At 37.1% G+C, this 18,403-nt stretch overlaps 1 protein-coding gene across 1 annotated transcript in view; it reads right to left on the bottom strand.

Annotated features, from left to right (window-relative positions):
* Positions 1-18,403, bottom strand: part of MALRD1 (MAM and LDL receptor class A domain containing 1) — a 236,253-nt gene that overhangs the window by 176,857 nt on the left and 40,993 nt on the right. Inside the window, exons 11-13 of the mRNA XM_031503816.2 lie at positions 17,159-17,268; positions 13,369-13,536; positions 11,310-11,430 (exon numbers count right to left, since the gene is read on the bottom strand). Of these exons, the coding sequence (XP_031359676.2) occupies positions 11,310-11,430; positions 13,369-13,536; positions 17,159-17,268 (399 nt within the window). The remainder of the gene's footprint in view (positions 1-11,309; positions 11,431-13,368; positions 13,537-17,158; positions 17,269-18,403) is intronic.

Raw genomic sequence — 18,403 nt, 5'->3', positions numbered from 1 at the left:
TGAGGTAACCACTGAGTAAAAGAGCAGCCACAGAGGAACAGCTTCTTTTCTCTTGGGGTGCTTCAGCCAAAGCGAGGAGGTGCTGAAAACAAACCTCACAGTCCTCCTGGTATGCAGCAAGAACATTTGGCACACAAAGCAACAACAAACCCTCTGCAGGATCTATTTTGTTGTTGGAGCCAGAAATTAAATCCCTCTTTTCCTAAATGCCAACAAGTATGTTAATGGTAACAAAATTTTCCTCTGTTCATAATTGGAATAAAGTTAAATATTAGGCATTAGTGAGACACTATGATATTGGTAATCCCTGCAATACAAACTACTGATGTGAAAAAGATCTGAAAAGCATATTCAGCTGCATTCTTCAATTCTTCAATTAAAAGAGCAGTGATATTTTAGAAAATGTATATATTATAAATAAAGGGGGGAAAAGGAGTGGAAGGGTATAATTTATGAATGAATGTAAATTAACACAGAATCATGGAATGGTGTGGGTTGGAAGGGACCTTAAAGATCTTTTAGTTCCAGCCCCCTTGCCATAGGCAGGGACACCTCTCCCTAGACCAGGCTGCTCAGAGCCCCATCCAACCTGGCCTGGAACACTTCCAGGGATGGGCTAATCACAGCTTTTCTGGGCAACCTATTCCACTGACTCACCACTCCCACAGTAAAGAATTCCTTTTCATCAGGTTTTTCTCTCCATTATTTTAGAAAAAATTTAATTAAATCACAAAATTATATTTTTTTTATTTCTGCAAATATAACAGGCTTTAAATGGAAAACATTAAGGGAATTAAAGTCTTTAAGAAATATTTTATTAATCATATTCATAGAATAAATAAAGCAAATATTCAGGCATGACTGTCAGAATTGTGCCATTATTTTATAACCCTTATCAAAGCTTTCAGTATGCTATGGTCATAGTATGGTATGTAGAATATGCACATATCAGAATCATATGAAGTCCTCTGAAGAATAAGATTATATTAGTATTTATTTATGGAAAACATGTTGTTTTTTTTTTGTGAATGTTAGATTTTGTTTGTTTTCCTCTTTAGAAACTATGCTACACTAGTTATACATATTTTTTAGAAATAATGAAAAATTATTAATGAAGCGTGTTGGTAATATTAATAGCTATAGCTTCTGAAAAGAGAAGGGTTTGTAAATCATTGACAGGTAAAAGTCCACAGTTAGCTTAAAAAAATCTACAAATATGGAAGAACAAATAATGTTTAAGAAATCCAATTCAATATATGTTTTCTCTACATATGGTGTGTGTGGGTCAGAAATGCCTACGATAAAATGATGCAAATCAAATGTGACTAAAAAAAGTAAGGAAGGAATTTTTTGACAGAAAGTTTTGATAGAATAAAATGAAGACAAAATATATCTGCAAATATTCAAGGATCTAAGCATGAGAGAAATTACTGAAACTCCCCAGAGAGAATATCATGAAAAAAGAATATGGACAGCTATTTTTGATTTGCTTTTTACTCAATTGAAGAAACCATCACATATTCCCAAGAGAACAGCCACAAAGTATATGACAGACCTCGGACACAGATGGTTACACCAAATGAGGCAAATAAACAAGATAAAACTGTTAAGTCTGGGCCCAGACTTCTTGCATCTGTAACTTGTAACACAGACAAAACAGAGAAGAAAGGATTCACTAGACCATTTAGCTTAAGCATGGATGAGTACACTGAGATAAAATAACTCTGAAACCTTCAACTAAATCTCAACCAACTATTTAACAGTTAGAGAAAATACAAGAATACAGAAAGCTGGTAGAGCCTGGATGAAATGCACTTGGATCTTAATGCTTGATAACACTTCAATTATCTAAGTGTCTTGTCCCATAACTTCTTTGATTGGCAATTCCATTTCAGACAGATTATTCAGAAAAAAATCTCTTGATTGGGTACTTTTGTTCTTTCTCTCACAGTCAACTCAACAATCTAATTTGCCTTCTCTCCTAAGACTTTTTGTTTTGCTTTTCTCCTGTTTCTTTTTTTTGTTCTCACATGCTGTGTATATACTCTAATCATCACGTAAGCCTATGCACTCTGCTAGGGCTGTCTGCTCTTCATGTGCTGGTGGATTTATTGCTAGTGTTTGTTAAACTTGTTTTGTCATCCTCACTACGTTTTTACACTTAACCTACCAAAATATGTCATCTTTTCTATATTTTTGACTTAGCAAATACTTCAACCATTTGTTTGATGCTGCTAAACCCCTAGTGGTATCCAAATGTATAGATACATTTTTCTTTGCTGCCCCTTTCAGCATCGTTTCTAACGAGCTCCTTCCCTAGTCAGGAAGGAATCAGTGATCCTGTGAACATCGCATTTGAGAGTGGTTTGCTTCCTTGATGCCTTGAGAAAGCTGCATTTACATCTTTAACATATTCAGTGTTCTCTGAGCTGACTTGTTACCACAAAACCCTAGATTTCTTTCTCACTTTGTGCTCTTATGAAAAGTACTTTTCCCCTTTCTGTTTTGAGGAGTTTTAAGGCCTTCACAAATCAGATATGCAGCTTCTCTGTTAGCTGAGTGATGCCTAACATGAATTTAAGAAACAATCCTGCTCAGAACAGTATTTTAAAACAAGTGTTTAAGATATTAGCATTTCTTCAAGAATGGAAGTTCATAAATCTCTAGAATCCCCAAAATCTCTTCTTGTCTTTCAGCTCATGTAAGTTTATACTGAATGCATCATAAATAAAAAAATCCAGGTGAAGAGATAACATCATCATTACTTGCTTTTAATATTTACTTTATTTTAAAAATGTTCCTAAACCTTTTAATACGCCAATAAACTTTAAACTAAATTTCAATCAGTAATTTTAAGATAAATTTAGGAATTTATACTAGATGGCAAAAATAAAATTATCATCAGTTCTAGGAACCAGTTTAACTCTGGACACAGTCATATTAAACTATTTTAACTCTCTTTATTATAATACAAACACACTGAAACATACATCTGCCTTCCCATTTGTAGGTTTTCTATCCCAGCTACTATTTGCTAATTTCATAATATACACTCTATCAAATAACACCATACTTTTCAGGTGCAGTGGCCTAATTTCTACAGCAACAAACTGAATAGATAACAGTTAAAAAAATAACTGCAAAAGTTCATCAGCAAGAAGTAATGCTAACTGGAACAAACAAACAATCAAACAAACAAAAGACAAAAAACAAATCACTACTTGAAGATCAAACAAATCTGGTCTTTATCAAATCTAAGGCAGAGTTCTCCCTTCCCTCAATTTTCATCTCCAAATATTAATTACTACTAATTTGAAAAAAATAACCACCCCCTAATAAAACACACATAAAATCCCCTCAAAATTACAAACTGAAACCAGACAATCTACACCTAAAGATAAAGGTTTAAAACAGATACAGTAGTTTCCTCTACAGATGGCTACAGGAACAAAGTACTCCAAAACATTTTTTTTGCTAAATTCTGTTTGGAAATCCATTTCAACAGCCATGAAATTGCAACAGAGTTCTTTGTGATTTCAGTCGTGTGGGCTTTTTAGTACTATACAGACATGATTTGTACATAACACAGAGGTGTATATCACTTGTGAAATGAGAAATAGCTTTGCTTGTAAGGAAAGTAAAACATGCAGATTAAAAAGATTCTGTTATAAATAAATCTTGTGATATAACTGTGCACCTACATTTTTAACAACTAACTGCACTAATATATCCTAACTTAGCTGTAAGATTGACAAAGATTGAGATTTTTACGGAAGAAAAATAAAATTCTTTAAAAAAATCTATAAAACTAAAGGGAAAGTTCCTGTTTTTACTGAACTATGAAAAATCAAGGTCCAGTGGTCACTATTCAGGTCTTCTTGTTATTCACCCTGTTTTCTCTGCCACCAAAGTTCATTCATTATTTTTAATCGAAGTGCATAATTTGCTGGAAACCAAAGGGTAACTATGAAATAAGACATAGATTTTGCCAAAAAAATACTATGTAGATATTTGCTAAATAAAGTAGACAAGTTACACTTATGACTTCTGGGTTCTATAGACATTCTGAAAGTGTGTGTGGTCTCTGCTGAAAAAATGCCTTGCTCTTTCCTCAATGCTCTTTTCCACTGCTTCCTTCCTGTTTTACCTATTGCACAACTGCTCTTCTGTGACTCCTTATCTCAGTCCTAGTGTCACTGGAAAATTGGAAATCCTCATTCTCTTACCTCATTTCCCCAAGCACTGCCTGCTCCAGGTCCTCTCAGGTAGTCTCAGCTCTCTGTCACTTAACAGCCACATTTCATACTGATCCATCCCAAAATATCACTGCTCCACATTTGTATTCTTCATTCCTATTCTCTCCTTATTTTATTCTCTCTTACCAGACATTTAATCTCCCAATTTTTTTTCTCTCTTTTGACACTTTGATCAGCTGGTCCCATTTCTCCCCCCAGAGCATCCAGGGTCCCTCCTGCCCTGGCTTCTTCCAGCCCCGTGGTTACTTCTCTCCTACACCAGCAAGCTCAAGCAATGCAGCCTTTGTAGCCATTTCTTTCCCACTGTCAAAGGTGTTTTCCTTTCTCTATAGATGGGATTTCTGTCCCATCCCTTCCCCATTTAACTTTCATGAGCTGATTCTTATGCAGTTATCTAGGCACGTCCAGTATTAGGTACCTTCTCCAATTTACAAGCTGGCAATCTTTTCACTCTTTGAACTTCAGCCCATCTTTCTGATCTGGCTGTTGTTTCTGGTCTCACCTTTAAGAATTACTGATTTGCCTGGCTGAAATAGAGTATATGAGAGAGACATTTTGGTATGCAAGATTTGACTCTAAAAATGAGATTTAGGAAGAGTTACTGTGTAATTAGAGCAGAAATGTTATGCCTTGCCAAGATTAGTAATGGGAAATATGAGGATTTTTTCTTAGTATACTGAGGAGATTTTTATTATTCATGTGAAGGTAACCATTAGAAACCAAATAATATTTATCTTTAAACAATTATGCCACTAAAGTAGTTTTTAAGAACCAATACATGCATTCTTCTCTTTACTTGCCTTCTAACTCAAATAAAGGTACATAAAACTGTGTACAAACATATAGATTATGTGCAGTTTATGAAGTACTTAATTTAAGGCTAGTCTTAGCATACTTGTGTTGCCCTAAATTGTACACCATAGAAATAACTATTAAATGCATCTTTCATTTAGACATAAACACAAAACAATAACATGTGTTTATGTGTACTGGTTTGGGCTAGAGTATAGTTAATTTTCTTCACAGAAGCTGATAAAGGACTATATTTTGAATTTGTGCTGGAAACAGTGTTGATTATTCAGGAATATTTTAATTATTGTTCAGCAATGCTTATATAGAGCCAAAGATTTCCTGCTCCTCAGATTGCCCCACCAGCAAGGAGTTTGGGAATGCAGAAAAAGCTGTGAAATGACACATCCAGGATGGCTGACCCCAACTGAACAAAGCCTACATCCTGTGGTGCCATGCTCAGCAGCAGACTAGTGGGAGATGTTCCAAGTGATGGTGTTGATCTTCCCAAGTCACTGTAATGTGTAATGCTCCCCTGGGCATGGCTGAACACCTGCCTGCCCACAGGGTGAATGAAATCCTTGCTCTTCTTTGCTTGTCTGCATGGTTTTTGCTTTCCCTATTAAACTGTCTTTATCTTGACCCATGAGTTTTCTCACCTTTACTCATCTGATTCTCTCTCCCATCCTACCAGGGGAGTGAGTCAGCAGCTATGTGGGCCTGAGCTGGGGGTTCAACCATGTCCCAGTCCTTTCTGGCACATGTGGCTTGAAGGGTTTGAAATAATGACAAGTGTGATTGGAATGTGTTGGATCAAATTTATAGCTTGTATTGATTTTTAGATATTAATTGGCACATGCCTGTGCTTGCCATGGGGTCTGCTTTCTTGACTGTTCATTAGAGCCTGGTGCTCATTATGGGCTGCTTCTTGCTTTCACTGCTTGCTGCACTGCTTATCTACTGTGCCTGGGAGCATTTTCAGAACAACACAGGTGATGTGCCTGCTGGCAGATGGCCAGATCACTGCTGCTGCTGTGCTGGAAGGAACAGGCTGGAACTCCAGTGTGGACAGGAGTCAAAGGGACTGTGACCTGCGGATGAGGCTACATGAAATTGGGACTCCCTGGGGTGGCTGTGGCTGAAAATAAGCCCATGCCAGAGCAGATACATCTTGAAGTATCTGTGGCCATGGTTATGCCTCTGTGGCAGCAGGTGTTACTCTGAAGGGTAAGTCCATTCTGGAGAAAGTACATCTCAAAGGATCTGTGGCTGTAGGTGAGTCAGTGCTGCAACAGGTAAACCTCGATGCATCAGTGACTGTGCATGAGGTTAGGTTGGAGCACCTCAAAACATGTGACCATGGATAAACCTATAAAAATATGCTATGTTTTATATAAAAGTAAATTATTTATTATTTATTTTATATAGAAATCTGTATAATTATACCTGATAATCCAAACCATAAGTAGACAGAGGAAAAAAAAAAAGAACAGACACAAAAGACAGAGCATAAGGGGGAAATTAGCAAAGGTCAGACAGAATATCAATTCTGTTACCAGACTGCTTTTCAACCTGATCTTCTTCCTATTCCATCAACATAATTCTTAGAGTGCAAAAGTGAACATTTAGACTACACCAAAGGCAGAGGATGTAAACCATAGAAGTCATGTTGCACATTCATCTTCCAGAGCACAAGCACACAATGTGATAGGTATGTTAGGTCACAGCTGTAAATCTGCAGTTTGAAAAAGGCTGTCGCATTTCTCCTCTGCCTTAATGCATAGAAATCAAGTATAAAAAGTATAAAAGCTTTATGGCCATAGTAAATTCTTCATCTGTAGAAGAAAAGCTGTGATCTAATAGTCAGGGGTAGCAGCACTCAAGAGAGAAAATATTTTGTCTGTCTCAGAAGTGGTTATCTTCAACTGATCTTCAAGGCCTGACAGAAAAAAGAGGTACTCATTTGAGTGGAAATGAAAATCAAGAAATGTCTCAAAGATTGATATTGAGAGCTTAAAAAATTGTATGGAGACCTGGCTTATTCAGTGGGTGTAGTGGACCCAGTCATCTAACTAAATCATCTTGCTAGAATTTAAGATTATAATATTTAAATGAAACATATTTTGAAAGACATTTTAAGCCCATGTAATATCTTTGCCTGGTTCTCATACAAAGAGAAAAACATTAACAAGGTCAAGGTGCATGCAATCACTATTAGATGGAACACCATGGAAAAAAATGCTAAGATTGATGAAAGCAACAATGTAGCTGGAAGAGGTGAAAAAATCTGTACTTAGCCAAGTTCAGAAATAAGGAAAATTGAGAAACATGAAATGCTTGTATCCAAGAGGAGAAACAGGCAAAGAAAATATAGAAAGTCATGATGCACTACATAAGCATGAAGATGATGAAATACTATTTGAAAAGAATTATAAGAGCTATTCTAGTGCTGCAGACTACCAGATTAATGTGCTGAAAGGCAAGTTTATTGCTTGGAAACAGTCAACTTGCCAAACTACTTGCAGTGTCCTTTGTGTACCTACATTCAGCTTCCCACATTACAAGCTGTAGTGCTAGCACACACTGAGCCAGCTCAGCAGTGACAATGATTTATAAGTCAGCAATATACTTAGAGCAAAGATCACCATAAATATATTGGTTCCAAAGTTTAACCTTTAGCATGGCTTTGTTAATGTATTGTCTTGACAAATGAAACTTAGGCATAATAAGAGTCTTCAGTCATATAATTAGAGGAAAAAAAATATCAGTTGCCATATAGGCAACTTGTAATTAAGGCTGGTCTGGGACTGCTTGAACACCTAGCTGGACGTTTGTCTTCAGCCAAAGGTACAATGTTGAAATGGAAACAAAGGCTGAATAGTTAAAATGAAATATAAATGGCCACAAAAAACAGATCTTAATTTTCTTGATTAAAAGTTACCACTTTGCTGCTTTGCCCAGTGCAGGCAAAGATGCATGCAGCTAAATCTATTTAGAACATTTTTTAAATTAAACTATTGATTTGGAAGTGTTATTATTTTGTCAGAGAACAAATACCCTGTACCTGAATTTTAAAAGGGCAATGGGAGAAAAATTCAGACTATCATAACCCAATTCTGCATAAGGTATGTAATCATAGGTAAAGTAGGAAAAACATCAAGTAAATTAAATATCGAGTGTTTAAATATTATTAACATGGACAGGGAAGCAGTAAAGCAGTAAAAATTCTTTTCAGTTGTGCCCAGTGAAATGAGAAGAAGCAACAGACACTTGTTTTACTGCAAGAAAGATCAAACACAGGAACAGGCTATCCTGGCTGGATGGGTAGTCTCCATTCTCACAGGTATTCTGAACCTAACTCTGTCAAGCTCAGGGCTTTCGGCTCTGGTGGCCCTGCTTCAAGTACAGTGGTGTTTAACCACTAAGTAATCTTCAAATATGACTTCCAGCCTCAGCTGTACTACAATAACATCAGAATTTTCTTTACTCTGACCCACAAGAGGAAAGATATTCTGCTTAGTGAACACTCAATAGTCATTTCTGTGCTAGTCAAACTGTTATCTAGTAAAAAAAATGCAATTTTATATGTCAAAGTTCTGTATATTTCAGATAGCAGTCTTTCTAAACACTTAATACCCTCAATACCAGTGCTCTAGCTGAAGAAGATTCAATGCTAAAATTGAAGAGAAAATGCATAGAAGCTGTAATTATTTCATTTGCTTGCTAATAGTCAAATAGATCTTTGTTTACCTGAGCAACAACTCTCAGATCTCCAAATAAAAACCATAAAACATGAACAGTGAAATTGGATTATATTAGCACCTCTAAAGTCTATGTTCTTAGATGCATAACAGGGCACAGAAAATAATTTGAAGATCTTGTCTACAATATTTCTGTCATTTGTGTTGAATGTGCTAGAAAGCATCATGCTATATTTTTAAAAAGAAAAACTTGCATTAAATAAGTCTCATGGCAACTCCTTTTGAAAATGCATCACAAATTCTAGAGCAAAGCTGATAGTTCAAAGCAAGAGACTAATTTTCAAAAGTGCAAAGTATAACTGTGATTTCTTATACAAAGAAGGAAACTGAATGAATCAAAAAGACTTTTGAAGCTGCATATTAGAGACGTTGAAACAGTTCCAAGCTCCCTGCTGACTGTACATTGAAGAGGGATTCTGAGATGCATCAGCTCCCACTATTTTCCCACGTGTTTGTTTCTATGCAGAGAAAGCCCAGGCATGTGGCCCTGACAGGAGTCACAGCTCATCCAAACAGAAGACACTGACTCAGCTTAAATTATATCTGTGACCAAGCTCGTGGTACAGCTATGGCATCTTCATGTCAAAAGTAAGTTACAATTTGAATGCAAGTTTGTGACCAGTGCATTAGAATTATAAAATAAAATATAATTTTTTAGGGAGCATCTTCTACTAAATAATTAATCAAAGCCTCTTCTTCTGGTTTTAATGCTAAGAGAGAGGTAGTTGCTACAGAACCTAAAAGGGGAAAAATCACAGAACAGAATCAAAGTGAAGTAACTATTTCTCGAGAGCTTTTACTTTTAATTAAATTTCAAGATTTACCAAGTCATGAAAGCATTGCAAATAGGACAAAAGAACATAGTCACAGGAGCTTAGAAACATAAATTTCAAAGTTTCCACTTACGGCATTTGGTTTCATCGTGGTTGTTTGGGCAGTCAGGCTTAAAATCACAAAATTTATCAGGTGAAATACATTGCCCATCCCCACATGAAAAAAATCCCACTGGACAGTAAAAAGATGAAGCATTAGCATCTGCAGATTCTTTTTCCCCTTGAAAATCAGAAAAATACATGTAAGTCAACCCACAAATATATAAAATTATAAGAATTGCCTTTTATTTCCTTTTAATATAATACATGCTCAGCACAAGAAACAGATCAGCATCTATGCAGTGTACTAGATTATCACAGCTGATAAGACACACAGCTGATTGCAATGTCTGATGGCCTTAAACTAAATCTAACTCTCCACAATATTCAAACTTTAATGTGAAAAGTTATTAAATACACCTTGGTGTTACAGAGCCAGGCTCCTGCTCAGAGGCCAGTACGGCTCCCTGCCCTTTCCCTGGGAGCCAGGTGTTTTCCATCAAACCTTTCTGCTGTAGCCGTGCTCTCTCTGTGCTCAGGTCACAATGAAAGCTGCAAGAAGCCAAGGCTGGGTGCCTGTACCTCAAATTACACACTAGAAAACACCCCAAATTTCAATGAATGGAGAAACAAAAAGCCAGGGTCTGCTGGTTTTTCTTCAGTAGGTTTCTAAAAAGTGAGTAAGTGAGAGGAATGATGAGCAGCTTATCATATTTTTTGTTTAACTTTTTCAAATACTCACATTTCTATCCAGAGAGGGATTTTAAAAAGATACAACTCTCTTCTAAAAATACTATCTTTGTGATTAATGTGTAAATGAGGGAGTTGTAGGGAAAATAATTAAAGCAAATAAACGTTTCTCTACATACCTCAACCCTACTGTATATAGGGATCAGAGAAGCCTTAAAAACACTGAAGTTCTCTATTGTGCCTTTAAACTTTTGGACATTAAATTCAGATACCGTATGTCTGTAACTCATCAACATCACCCCTGACTGCACATGTGCCCATGGCATTTTTGAAAATTAGCTGTTAGCATCAAGAGGACCATGAGCAGCAGTCTGACAGGTTGTTTTATATTTCCATCCATTGTCTCTTCAAGACTACAGAGTGTGAGTACAAAAACAAGTTTGGTGGGAATTTATTATGTCACATATTTAGCAGTAATGATGGGGGAAACCTTTTTCTAAAGGTAAAAAAAAATTAAAGCAGCAGAATTTGCCCTTTAGTGGAAAATATAGGATGCTTTGCTTCTGCCTCTGCATCCAAACGTGAATGTGAGCAGGTACTACACAGTAAGTGGTACAAGGAAATTCCCACCAGAGTTTACTTTGCAGAATTAGTGCAAACTTACAGCAGCTAATGTGTTACACAAGGATGAACGCCTTCATTACAGAATCATGGAATGGTTTGGATTGGGAAGGATTTTAAAGATCACCTAGTCTGCCATGGGCAGAGTCAAAGACCCATCCAACACAGCCGGGAACACTTCCAAGATGACTGATTACAGCATATGGACTTTTTCCCTCAGATTATCTATCTACTTTATTAAAAGAAACTTCAAGTTGTCAGTAAAATAAGTTATATATATCAGACATTGGGGAAAATGTATTGAAAACCATGAAACTTGCCTTTACTTTCCTGGCTGACTTCTGGAAGTGATCCATTCACAATTACACATTCCCCTGCTATACTGATATCATCAACAGCAACAGTAGCATTTGTTGTTAGAATAGTACCTCGCAAGACAATCTGTAAAAACAGAAAAAATGTTAATTCATTAAAGGTGATATGATAAAAAGACACAAACACACACACTTATTTAATTATATATTCATTTATAATTTCTAAAATCTGCACAGAAACTAAATAGTTCCTACAACCAACTCTGAACATCAGCCAGGAAAAACTACAACTCAGATTTGGTCAGGTCAGAAATTTGCTCCTCCACTATCAAAGCCATACTTCTACCTAGGGAAAGTTATGCAACTCGGGTGACCTTGCTTCAATCAAAACTGGTAAAAGTCATCACTATTGAATGAATGGTCTTCCTGCTGGAACACAGGAAAATTATATATCTTCTTAAATTGATAGTTACAAAGTATGATGATACCATTCATAGTTACCAAATATGATGATTTACACCACCATTTAATTGAGCTCATGTATACTATGCCTGGTGAAGTTAGCAACGTGGCACAATAAATGAAGGGACAGATTGCAAATTGAAGTACTCGCACTGTCAGCCTCACAGAGGTGTTTGGGCAGATCATGGAACACATCCTCCTACAAGTTATGCTAAGGCACATGGAGGACAGGGAGGTGACTTAAGACAGCCAGCATGGCTTCAACAAGGGCAAGTCCTGCCTGACCAACCCAATGCCCTCTATGATGAAGTGACTGCATCAGAGAAGGGTTATGGCTCCCATATCTGGTCTTCTGTAAGGCCTTTGACATGGCCCCCACAACATCCTTCTCTTCAAATTGGAGAGAGATGGATTTAATGGATTGACTGTTAGGTGAATAAAGAATTGGTTGCATGGTCACATCCAGAGGGTGGTGGCCAACATCTTAGGGTCCTGACAAACATCAGTGAGAAGTGGTGCCCCTCAGGGGTCCATAGTTGGACCAGTGTAATTTAATATCTTTATTAATGTGATCAAGTGCACACTCAACAAATTTGCAGTGGTGCACCAAGCTGAGTGTTGCAGCTGACATGCCTGAAGGACAGGATGCCATTCAGAGGGACCTGGACAAGCTCGAGAAACAGCCCATGGGAATCTCATGAGGTTCAACAAGATGAAGTGCAAGGTTCTGCACCTGGGCTGGGGATGAAGGATTGAGAGCAGCCCTGCCCAGAAGGACCTGGGGGTGCTGGTGGATGAGAGGCTGGACATGACCCAGCCATGGGCACTCACAGCCCAGAGAGCCAAACGTGTCCTGGGCTGCACCAAAAACAGCGTGGGCAGCAGGGCAGGGAAGGGGATTCTGCCCTCTAATCTTCCCTTGTGAGACCCCAGGCTCTGGGGTCTCCAGCACCTGTCAGAGTGAGTGTAGAAGAGGTCAACAAGTTGATCAGAGGGATGCAGCACCTCTCCTATTAGGAAAGACTGAGAGAATTGGGTTTATTCAGCCTCAAAATGAGAAAGCTCCAGAATGATGTAATTGCAGCCTTCAGTACCTGAAGGAAGCCTACAAGAAAGATGGAGAGGGACTATTTATAAGGTCATGTAGTAACAGGAAAAGGGGAATGGATTCAAACTTAAAAAGAGTGTGTTCAGATTAGATATTGGGAAGTAATCCTTTCCTTTTAAGGTGGTGAGGCACTGGAACGTTAACCAGGAAAGTTGTGGATGCCCCATCCCTGGATATGTTCAAGGCCAGGCTGGATGGAACTCTGACAAGCTGGTAAAGTGAAAGGTGTCCTTGACAATGAGAACTGGAACTAAATAATCTTTAGGGTCCCTTGATGTTTGTTACTAAAAGTTATTCTAATGCTTACAATACAGAAACAATGGCTATTCTGTTTATCATATGGACCTGTGGAAAAAGCTGAATTAAATTCTTTTTCATATGAGCATTAAAGAATGGAAAAATATCTTTCTATATTTCATCATTAAAAGTAATTGAATTCTAAAGGCCAAAGTAAAATATCTTTTTGAAAGCAATGTAAATGTGATATCTAATTACCTGAAAAGGCAATTTTTCATCCAGAATTTCTACAGGTATATTCACTTTTTTCCAGTTCATCTCAGGCAATCCTGAAATGTCATATAATTTTTCCAAACTTCCATTTAATGCCATCTTCTTAAAGACAGAAAGCTGGGAATCCTGAGATAACCAGTACCAAAATCTTACCTGTTGAAAGAGTATTTTAGTGAAAAGCTTTAAGAAAATTATACAATCAATCTGCAATCAAGCCATTACCAAGGAATATATGTATATTATAACAACAAATGACATGATAGGTCTAAGCACATACTTGGCATGAAAGATGGGGATGTTTGAAATCACAGCATGTTGAGGAGCAGTATCATGTCTAAAGACAAAACTATATTTAAAAGTAAAGGTTATTTTTACAATTCACTTATAATTTGTATCTACCAACTGATGCAGACTGAATGATATGACTTCCTTTAACTTCTTTGTCAGAGTAAGCACTTAGAGACTTCTCAAAGATTATTTTTCTTTACAAATGCTGAATATATTACAGTTTCATAGGCATGTTAATCTCAGAAGAGAAATTATTGAGATTCTTATATGAAGGAATGCTTAGGATCTTTTATTTCCAAAATCAACATAAATGAATACAATGTGAAGACAGCTTTTTAAAACAATCTATTAATCTCCTGAAACAATCAGACTGACCAATAAATGGGAGGAAAATACAAAGACTGTATGTGGGTGAGACTGCTTGTGAGGCAGAAAAGATAAGAGAATGGTGAAAATCATAGTTCATTCCCCTGCACTACAGAGTAATTTAATAAATCTAATTTTTTTTTTTCGGTACTGATACATTTAATTTTTTAATAATACCCAGACAAAAATTCAACTGAGAACCGAGGGAAAGAAATAAGGTTTTCAAAGACTAATTTTTCCTTTCCCCTTGAGTCTTTCCTGCTTCTTCACATAGACAAAGGCTAAAATTTCTTCAACTGCAGTATTGTTACTTCCCTGCAAAAGCCTTGATATTGATAATACTTGTCTCTTCATGAATGTAAAACAAGAGCTGGATCAGTCATGCAGAAATATTCCTGTTAAAACACACTGCTACTTTTCAATATCATCCGGCTTCAGGTCTGGTGGACTCAGTCTCTCAACATTTAATTTTACCACCACTCATGAATATCATGTCTTATATACAATAATCTTTATCCTCATTAATAAATTGAAATACTTCCATGTAACTCAGTCCCCCAGCAGAAAGCTTAAGAAATAGAAAGCAGCAGGTACACAAACACTTTCCAAAGTGAGGTGTTTGAAGAATTACACTCCAAACAATTTAGATGTTTTTTGTCTTTTAAACAGCTTTTCAAACACATTTATGTTTTCATTAAGTAAGAAATAATGTTACCTTCTTTCTTTATGTCAATATGTCTTACTATACAATGACTATTGTGTCCATTATAGAGCCATAAACACAGATCTGGGACTAGAAATTTTCTTCTACAAGTGCAAAACCTTGAGCTAACTGAAGATGTTTCTTAGTTTACATCCACAAAAAGACCCAGCTACAAGAAGCTGCAGAAAGAAGTTACTTCTAAGTTTCAATTAACCAGAAAGGCACAATATAAATCTGTTACCCTTCAATTCAAATATTTTTTATCAACTGGAGCTAAAGTACTTGTAAAGCTAGTAATAAACATAGATCTCTTTGTGTGGATCCTTTTATTCTCTCAGTGGGATATCCAACAGAGGGCATCATTTCACATTAATAGGCAGAGAACATAACACATCCTAGTGAACAACCCCTACTCGTTGCTCTTTCCCAGAAATAAAAGTCTGCAGGGATAATGTGGCAGAACGCCAGGCTTCCAGTTCTCAAAAACACTCTCCTGACAGACTCGTACATTTGGCTAAGAACATGCTCTAGCTTTTGTTGGATCTGAGAATTTTAAATTCATTCAATACATGCATACTTATAATAAAACTTTTTTCTTTTCTGACTTTGAAGTAGAGAAAAATATGTGCATCCCCACTGCAACTGTGTTTATTTTGAATGCAGACCAAACTCTGCAATAAATGTTACTAGAATAATTCATTGATTCACGTATCAGCAGTGCCCAGTTTGCCTTAAGGGTTTCTAAGATAAATTAATTTGAATCTGAAAGGTGCTTATCTCCTCAGTATCAAAGTCAACAAAAATGAGATGAAACTGTCTAAAAAATGTGCTGTGAGCACAAAGGCTGTTGGGTCCCCCAGGAGTAGTGCACACATGGGGATTCCATGGGATGTTCAGGATTTCTGAGTTCCCTGAAGCAGCATTCTGCTTGAGTTTATCCTGCATCTGTTTTATTTCTGATCTTATATAACAATAAGAAGTCACACGAAGATTAAGAACTGTGAGATTGTCTTAAATGACTGCAAGGCACTGTTCTTGAATTTTTGCAGAAGCTTCTACTCAGCTGCAAGTGGCAGCTATTCAGCTGAGACCTGGTAACTCACTGATGTGTGCAGTCCAAATGAGCTGAAGTTTCAAGTAAAACAGATTTAGCTAAGCTGGCACTTGTTTCTGGTCCCTTAGATGAGATAAAACATAAGAAGTTTAGATCCTGCTGGAATAAAATTCTGCTAATTGCTTGGACTTCTAAGTGTAACACCTTTCCTGACTTTCTTTTTTTGAAAAAAAAAAAAAAAGTTTTCTTAAGTGGAATTAACAGTTTTTATTCTACAAGAAGTCTGAAAATTAAGAAACCAATCTAAATTTCATTTTGTTTCTTTAAAGCTCTTTTTTTCACATAACAAAATAAAATTATTTTGGCAAGCTTTCTCTGTCTTTCCCTTTTCTTCTCTCTGGCTTTTTAAATAAGAAGTATCAGAAGAAAACCACTTCATAACTACACAACTTCTCCCTAGTATAGCATAAGCATTGAAAAGTTACAGAATAGAAAATATAAAAAGCCTCAGGAAAGATAAAAAAAAGAAAAAAGTTATAAAACTGAGCAGTGTCTATTGATTTTATTCAGTGGCCAAAAGGACAAATAAAAACACAGCTGTGAATGTAGTGAATAGTTGCTGTTCATATTTAATATATTTCCTCAAGTTTTGTTTTAATAATACAGAATTTTGTTGAAAAATAAAACCGTCTAGTTATAAAAGTGCATTTTCAGTTTTCATCTAATATTTTTCTATTTTTTGTCCCTCCTGATTAATTTTTTTTCCTGGTACCTTTCTAGTTTTTCAGTTCAACCACTATCCTGGCTGTTTGCTTTTGCATTCCTCTGCAGAGCCACAAGACATCTGACAAAAAACCCCACATTTCAAAGTAATGCCCAAGTACTGCACTGATCAGCTTCAAAAGCATCCTTGTCAAACCATAACCTAAAATTTAGTGCATGTCTGGAATATGGCAGCTAGTTCTCTGGTCACACCAACCACAGCTGATGTGTACAGTGACTTGAAACCATATGGAAGCCTGGTTATGTGACTTTCCTGTCTGCAGACAACAGAGTGGCTATTTGATAGAGCCCTGCTATTATTGTCCAGATACCTTTGCCGAAGCACACAAAAAAAATGGAGTATGTCCTGAAATCTGAGTTACCTGCTGGGTGCTTTGAAAAAGAATAGTAATAATCAGATATAAAAATTTGGTAGCAAAACAACAAAAATTGCCTTCTCTGTCCTCCCAAAGCAGTCTGTAACTCCTCCCACTGGTATTGAAACGGAACCGTCAGCAGCAACACTTAGAGCAGGAATACCTGACCTGCATCAGCTGAGGGATAGGTCACCAAGATGGGGACAGTTCATATCAAACTGTTACCTGGCAGCAGGAGAGCCCAGGGGTAAGCTTGACAAGGAAAGGGCTTCCCAGGTGAGACATGGCCATCTTTGTGTTCCTCTGGTGTGATCCACTGAAGTAAATGAACGCTCCTATAAAAATATTTATTTTAAAGTATGAGAAATATGTCATGCTCCAATGGCAAATGGCTACCCCAGAGAGGTAACTATATACTTCATGAGACACATAAAGCTTATTCATTGATCAAAACAATCTAAACTGCTTTGCCATCAGTTCAGTCTCTGTAGATAATGAGGGTGCTGTAACAGATTGCGACAATGTCTATGTGGGTAAAGACAAAACAATTGCTAAATGCTCCTGGCTCTTCCTTCTTGTAAAATCATCATGACTGATTCCAAAGACAAGGAGAGAGGGAGAAGGAAATAAGGTTTTTTGGCAGCCATTGCTAAGACTACCCTGTCATGGTGCCTGTGAGCACATAAACCTCAGTGACTACGGAGCCCCTCAAAGGCAGCTCAGATGTTGCTTCTCTGAGAGCAGTACTGTGCAGATCCACTGGACGTATTTTTTAATCTGCTCTCTTCAAGCAAAAACCTTAAGATCTCCAGCCTTGAAACACTACAAGTATTGCCCATCACCTTCACACATTGCCCATCCACTCTCTGCACGGACTGGGGAGAGCAGAGGAGCAGCAACACAGAGCATCCTGGAGATCAAGCAACAGAGACTTCAGCCAAGATCCCTAAAGGACACATTTTAATTGGCTTAAGTAATGTTTCAAACAGAATTTAAACCAGAAATTATTTCCTTTAGGGTACAGTATTCACTCTCAGCACAGCCCAGCCACTTTTAAGCATGCTAACAATGTTGCAGACCACGGGAGCCAATGGAATAAGCTGTATTTTCTCATGGGGTCCACAGACTTGACATTGTTGTCTGTGCTAGTGGGGATGAAAGCTTAATTAAAGATCTAATCTGAACTCTGGCAAATGCACTGCATTTGGATTTGAACTACAGCAGATGTGCTTCAGACAAAGGTAGGGAAGGATAAACATTTTCAAGGGGCCCTAAAGCAGCATATTTTGAATGCCGTCAGTGCTGCCTTTGCTGAATACTGAGACTTTTTCATGAAAGTCTATGCAAAACAACACTAAAGGCTCAGTCTTTTTTGAGCATTTATATTACACATATTTCCTTACATCTTGGAAAACCAGCTATTGTGCTGCCACACTCATACTCCTTAGCCACTTACTTCCCATGGATCTG

This window comes from Lonchura striata, chromosome 1, assembly GCF_046129695.1.
Source record: "Lonchura striata isolate bLonStr1 chromosome 1, bLonStr1.mat, whole genome shotgun sequence".
Classification (NCBI taxonomy): domain Eukaryota; kingdom Metazoa; phylum Chordata; class Aves; order Passeriformes; family Estrildidae; genus Lonchura; species Lonchura striata.
This window is presented reverse-complemented; position numbering and strand designations above follow the sequence as displayed.